The sequence below is a fragment of the Primulina huaijiensis genome, chromosome 11 (assembly GCF_012295235.1).
Source record: "Primulina huaijiensis isolate GDHJ02 chromosome 11, ASM1229523v2, whole genome shotgun sequence".
Lineage (NCBI taxonomy): Eukaryota > Viridiplantae > Streptophyta > Magnoliopsida > Lamiales > Gesneriaceae > Primulina > Primulina huaijiensis.
Genome location: NC_133316.1, coordinates 12,275,795 through 12,283,173, shown reverse-complemented (window position 1 = coordinate 12,283,173; position 7,379 = coordinate 12,275,795). Strand labels below are relative to the sequence as shown.

Below are 7,379 nucleotides of genomic sequence, written 5' to 3'. Positions count from 1 at the left end.
TTAAAATCTACATAAACAAAATAAAAGAGAAATAATCTTTTTTTCTTCAATTTTAAAATATTGAGAGTAGTTTTCATATATTTTTGTCATTTAGTTATTTTGTATTGATTTAACGTGTGCAACATATAATTTATTTTCGACGTATAAATTAAATAAGAAATCAATATCAAATCAATAAAATTTGATTAATTTAGTGACTTTTACCATAAAAATTAATTAAAATCAAAATATATTTTTAAATTAAAGATATAATGGACAAATTATCAAATCAAAAAATAAAAGACTAAAATATTTTCTTTGTTTTTTAAATGTTATTTTAGAGCAGCAAAGTACAATTAGAAATATAAATATGCAGAAAACAAGTCCGGGGTGGTTCACCGGCGGCCCGAGCAGTGAAATCGGCCAGCCGACGTCGTCTTTACTGGCTGACTGGAATGCTTACGCAGCTGCTTCCAAAGCCGAAGTCGAAGCCGACATAGATTCCTCATTCGATATCGAAGCGGCCGTGCGCACCGCCAACGACAAAGTCACCAGTACTTTCGATGTGTAAGTTTTCCGAAAACCTACCCGTCGTCAATAATTCGAGGATGTCACTCTTCGGTTTTATTTGATTTGATACTAGTGTTACTGTTTGAGATCCATGTTCTGTTGTTAATTGCTGAGAGAAGAACTTATTGTTTGGTTATCAGTGGTGCGTGATAACCGCATACATTAGATTTTTTTTTTTTATCAATAGAGATTTGCAAATGCTAATGCAGCTTATATCTTCACTTGTTGACACCATCAATACTTGGTTAAACATATGAACTTGTGCTAGTATTTGCTGATTCTTGCGTTAGACTAATTTTTTTCCTCAGGAAAGCTATAATAGGGCTACCATGAGCCCTTGATCATTTCACCTTCCCCTTTTCCAGGATCCCTAATAACTTCTGTAGTAAATAATACCAATCAAAATGCAAAACGTGTTGCTTCATATAACTGCCTAACTCACTCACTCGACCGACAGTCCTACGTCTGCGACTTTACCCTTAGTATTGGGTTTGTAGCTCTTATTAAATGAAAAGATAACGGATCTATAGTGGAAATAAATTTATTTTTTATGCATGACTAGTCCTATTAGTAAGTATTTCCACGGGGAACAAGTGGCTGGACAATGGTTATTATGTGTTTCTCTTGTTTGGAGTTGTAGTCAAAATAATATAGAAATTAGAAAACCTTTGAAACAGTTTGGTTTTTCTGGTGTTAACTAGGATTCTTCCCAAAGTTCAACTATGCTTCTTCTTTATAATTTTTTAGTCTTCAAATTTGCACCATCCAAGCCAATATATATACCCAACAGGTCCTCAATGCACATATTTCATATTTTTCGCAGTACAATTTGTAGACTGATAATTTTTTCGTTGTCTAATGCGCTCATGAATATGGAAGTGTTAATCATCTTTCTGGATGGTACATCTGGGACATTTCTTGTGAAAATCCTCGAAAATATGCCAAGAGTATTTTAAACGCAAACAAAATTGATTTTTCTCGCGTGGATAGACTTTAGAAAATATTAGTGAACTGCAGTTGGAAATAATTTCTCCTTTATGACTGTCTATGTTATTATGTTGTGGTTATCACATTTCTTAACCATCTGTTGTATAGAAGATAAGAACCCACTTGCTGTAAGCACCATTCTGTGTTCCACCATTGATTTCATATTTTGAGAGATATAACATTCAGGAAAGCCACTGTTGCAACCTCAAGATTATGCTTATATATCAACAATAATCAACTAACATAAAAAAGAATATAGGCTATAATGGCATAAAAAGAAAATAAGGTTCCCAGAGGTAACCCTTTGTGCCAGGGAATTCAACCCCCCCACCCCCCACCCCCACAGCGAAAGCCTCAAAACTTGAGCAAATTAGTGTAATGAGTTTTAATTTCCCTCCCCATTATATTTTATTTATCACTCCCCCATTTCTAGATTCTTCCAAGACTCCAATCAGGCACAATATTCAAAGCCCGTAATAATATAAAAGTCCTTAACAGCCACAAATATTCACCTCAAAAGGCCATACGATATGAGCCTCTGTATCCCATTGTTGTGTCGCTGGTCAATTACTTAAATCATAAAAAAATGATTCTTCATGTTGAAATTTTAGAGGACTTATTTCTCAAGCATAAACCAAACTTCAGTGATGAGCTTGGATGAAGATGTGATTCATTTAAAAGAGAGAAATTTAAAGGTTGTCGCTAAAAATCCTAATATATTCTAAATTAGCAAGCAATTCCAACAAAGCACTAATCTATGTTCTAAGCTGCTAGAAGAACAGAAAAATCCATTACAATTGCAAAGGCTAGCTTTTGTTTTGGGAGATTCTGATATCCTCTCTGTCCAATACACTGAGGTAATTAGAAACAACATACATCTATGTCAATCCAAATAAATTTAAATTTCTTTTTTTCTCAGAACTATACTGAGTATGGGCACCACACAGGAAAGGGCTACAAATTCTCACCTGAAATAATACCCAAGGACCTGCTATCATATTGTTGATACAGGAGTATTACATTATGCTCATCATCACTTGTGTTTGAGGTTCATGAATTTTCTGTAAAACAGAATATTGAATAAAGTCAGGTCTGCCAGTCTTCCAAATGTATGGCCTACCTTAGCGAACAACCTACATTTAGATAGTGTACGCTACACTTGTCTTCTTAGTTTTCAAATAATGTTGAAGATGATCAATGTGGTACACTAATATTAGAATGTTTTGAAAAGGAATTTTTACACTTGGTTTTATTTTACTGCTGTAATGATGAATAAGTATAAGATTTATCAAATTTTTAGGATGCATGTGTGCGAAACTAAGAGTTTGATAGTGATATATGGATGGAAAAGGCTCGATATTCACTGTCAAACATTTTTCACCTTAATAACAGAGGAAGTAGAATATCAGGCATTTGACTTGAGCACCACAGGAAGCTTGATTTCCTACCAGCTCACTTTCTCTCTGGCCTTGTTAGCAAATTATTGCTTGATTTCTGCATAACATTGTACTCTACCTCGAGAAGCACTTGTACATGACAAGATGAAACAACTTAGTAGCAAAACTTGCCTTAGTTTGGTTCTTTTTTTTCCCCATCTAGCAACAGGAAATTACAGCTCTATGTGGCTTTTCTATCTGTTTTCTTCCAAGCTTTCGGAATGTAATGAACATAAGCCCAAGCCTTGGCTGTCAATTGTGTTGAAATATGTGATTATGGTGGAAATATTTTCCAATTTGTTTCATCTGTTTCATAGACCTCAAATTTTGTTCCTCGACAGGGTATCTAAAGGAGTGAGAGGGTTACCCAGGAACTTCAACTCTGCCACAAGCATTGTTCCCTCTGGAAAATCTCTTATGTACTTTGGATTGTTCCTTGCTACTGGAGTTTTCTTCATCTTCATTGCTTTCACCATATTCCTGCCTGCGATGGTGCTGAAGCCTCAAAAATTTGCTATCTGCTTCACTATTGGCTGTACCTTCATAGTTGGTTCGCTCTTTGCCCTCAAAGGTCCAAAGAGTCAGCTTCAACACATGTTTTCTAAGGAGGTATTAAAATTATATTTTTTTAGAAAATTAATTTATTCATTATTTTCCTTCCAGGAACAGAATGAGTTGTCTTTTCCATTTTTGTATTCTTCCATCCACTTTCCTGGAAGTCTTTCAACCCAGTCAATTACATTTTCCTTTCTGCAGAGACTTTCTTTCACGTTAGGATTTGTTGGCAGCATGGTGGGTACAGTTTATGCATCCATGGTTCTTCACAGCTATTTTCTTTCAGGTTTCTTCTCCATACTGCAGGTACGAAACTCCCACCCTCTCCTATAACAATTATCCTTATAATTAACACATTCGTCCTAATTTCATATTCCACTTCTCCAATTGTTCTTGTTATGTATTTGTCACAGATGACTTGTTCGGCTAACGAATGAGGTTTTTAGATACTGCGTTAAACTTTCCTAGCATATCTTTTTCCCAACAAAATTAGTGTGGACAATTACTGTGATTGGAATTTTTTGTGCTTTGAATCTGGCACTGCTTTCAGCTCTGTGCGTTAGTCTTGAATATCAACCCTCTCAAGGGGAAAATTTACTATTTATTTGCCTTATTGGTTCAGTAGATAATTAAATGCTCTATGCTTTATACCATTTTTAATTTTGAAAGAGCTGTGTCCAACACTGGCACCGAGTCTGAAACTTGGAGTGGGACCCCTGCTGGATTGAAGTTGGCTCACACGGCCATTGAGATGCCTTATTATGTGCATGATGACGCATCCTGAGCCTTCCTCATTTATTAGTGACCCCTTCCTTTCTCTACCTTTAAATAACACACTGAGTGTGTATAATTTTTCTTTCAAAATGAAATGAAACTGAACTATGTTCTACAAATGTGATATAAGATATTTAAAATTGATTTTTGTATGCAATTTATTTTTTACATTTTAATTTTTCAAAATCGGAAGAATTTGAATTACTATACTAAAAATATTAATGATTAGTATAAACTTAATAACCTCATTATTTTAATCAAAATTTTAGTTTCAATTGTTTTTGTTTTTTCCCTGGCATTCTACCTCCTACATGTTAAAAATTGGTGTTGCTTTGGCGACCATCAGTCAGAATGAAATTTGGGGTTGCGGAAGGTGTGGACTGGTGGTTGCAAGAAAAATGTGGGTGGCCGGGGTAACAGTTTGTTATTATTTTATTATAAAGTTTAAATTAGTTTGGATTAAACATGATATAAGTTTTGAATAAATTGATATGGTTGTGGATAAATGTATATGTGGTAGATATTTGTGATTATTATTTCCTGCCATTTCCTCGGCATTTTCTTCTGAAACTGATCGGCATAAAATGCCGACTGTTTTGGTTTTTGCCACCATTAGGAAAATGTACTGTTATAAGTAGGAGTTTACTCAGTAGGTCTAACTGCGAGGTAAGAATGAAGAAAATCGTAGAAGTCGAAGTTTAGAATGTGGAGCATTGAAACAATTACACTAGTTGTCTTCCTAATTTACCTTTAGTGTTGTTTCGATTTCTTGAACTTTGCTTTGGTAGGTGATTGCTCTCTCGTACTACGTCATCTCCTACTTCCCCGGAGGATCAGCTGGGCTGAAATTCTTATCTTCAACTCTTACCTCTTCAATACTCAGATGTTTCGGAAGATGAAATTGATTTCTACGTTCTTGATAAAAATTGGCGTGTTCTGTGAAGTTTTGTAGCACACAACGGAGTTGGGAGTGGCATTTATAGCAGACTGAGCTGTTTTTATCATCTTATTAGTTGCACCTGTGCCAAATTGCAGAAACACATATGTTTGAACAGATTTTGGGCAGACATTATTTGGGAACGTGTGACAAATTGTGTATACCATTCTGCTGTGTAGATTTTACCTGACAAGATCCTAATCTGATTTTGTTCGTTACACAGCTTTTGGTTGGGCTTTCTAATAGTTTCAATTCAAAAGGTGTTGAAAAAAGGATATAGAAGTATTTTTTTTAGAATTTTGTTTGGTAAGTGTTATGAACACGGGTAAATGATCGGGTTACTTATGGGTCGATGAAGGGGTTGATTATTTAACTATGAGATTTGTTTATGACTTTTTCTACCTCGTCTATCTATTTTTTTGGATGCTCGAGGCTCGTTTGAGATAACCTTGCAATATCAATATTAGATATATCTTTTGAGAAAAACTTATTGTCTTATTCCTTTCATCACCAGTCATTTAAATACAAGATAAGTATTAAATTGATATCTAAGAAATATGCCCATTATTCCATGTCTGGGCTCGAGATCGTAGCACTTGTTAAAGGAAAGTAAATAAATTCCAATCAATCTGATTCCTTATTTTCTAAACTTCACATGAGTAAACCTTTCATACAACACATAAATTTCACGCCTCGAGATCATGACGTAGATGTCATCTGACATTGTTTACAATTTCATTGAAAATAATTAGACTCGTAGCAAATATCCAAAAATAAATCTAATTATTAAAGAACATTGTCTTTACATATTATAATACGAATAATGCGGAAGCTGTTCTTACAAAGAAAAGTGCGAAATGCGGAAGCGAATAAACTATAATAATGAAATCAAGGACTTGGTCTTCATAATTCTGGATTTTTGGACCAGCTCCAAAATTGATCTTGTTTCGTCTTTTCCACATGTTCTTCATTATTACATGGGGAGGAACGTAAGGGGTGAGCGTTTTGGTTAACACTCAACAAGTGGGGGCCGATCGAATATGTAACGTACAGTACTTTTTACTACTTTTTAAAATTTGCGGAAAATTGAAAATTTCTTAATTAAATAATGAACCTTCAAAATTTGATAAAATAAACTGTACGTCTCAAAATAATGTCTGCCAAAAGTATTTTCTTGAACCTCAAAATCGTAACATAAAACCAGAGTATTTCAACATTTCAAATATCATTAAAATTTAGGCGGTCCTCGGGTCTAGCCTCTTGCTCAGTCCAAGCCTGCTCCTTGGTCCCCACCCCTAGTCTTCTCGAAAGCATCCTCACCTGCACCGATCAAGTCTAGTGAGTATAAAGACTCAACACGTATAAACTAGGAGTAACGAATAATACGTAATAAAACCACATGAAACTTCAAAATAGCGCATACATACTTGAAACTTGAACTTGCAATAAACTTGAACATACATACATAACATAGATGTGCTATACATGAAATCTGTTCATAAACATGCTTGCATACTTGTACATACATAACTTCATCATTTTGCGTAGATGCATGTTTCAAAGCAAGTGACCCATAACATAATCGCCTGATCAGACTAAACCACAGTACTGGGCTGACATGGAAAAATCCACTGCCACATATGTGAGATCCCCGTTCATGCTTTAACGGGCGGATTGGTCCCCGTTCATGATTTAACGCTTTTCAATCTTGATCTAAACCCGTTCATGCTTTAACGGGGTGGGTTGGTCCCTGGTCATGCTTTACCGCTTTCCAACCCCATACATAATTTGGTCACAAGACATTTAGCATACCTCAAAAACTTAAAAATATTTTTTTTGCACGTCGAACATACTTACTTGGCGTTGAGGGATTCGTTGGATCTCGCTTGGGGCCGCTGCTGCAAATACTAACATGAATTTAAATACTTAACTTGCATAACTTAGACGTAGGTACTCGAGCTCACCACCAAAGTGATTAAATAGCTTATGAAATTCTTGTTCACTCGGGATTTGACCTCTTTTAATCATCGTACTAAACCATGAAATAAAACCTCAAAGTAATCAATAACATTTCCCAAAAAGTGAGGTACACGGACCCCATGCCTGGGTCTGTGTACAGGTCCGTGTACATACTGTAAAAA

At 35.3% G+C, this 7,379-nt stretch overlaps 1 protein-coding gene across 1 annotated transcript; it reads left to right on the top strand.

The window, feature by feature from the left end:
- The first annotated feature begins 305 nt into the window (after positions 1-305).
- On the top strand, positions 306-5,568 carry LOC140987088 (uncharacterized). The gene is made up of 4 exons (XM_073455477.1): positions 306-546; positions 3,314-3,581; positions 3,729-3,833; positions 5,090-5,568. The coding sequence occupies exons 1-4, from the start codon at positions 350-352 to the stop codon at positions 5,198-5,200; spliced, it is 681 nt and encodes a 226-aa protein (XP_073311578.1). The 5' UTR covers positions 306-349; the 3' UTR covers positions 5,201-5,568.
- The last annotated feature ends 1,811 nt before the right edge of the window (positions 5,569-7,379 follow it).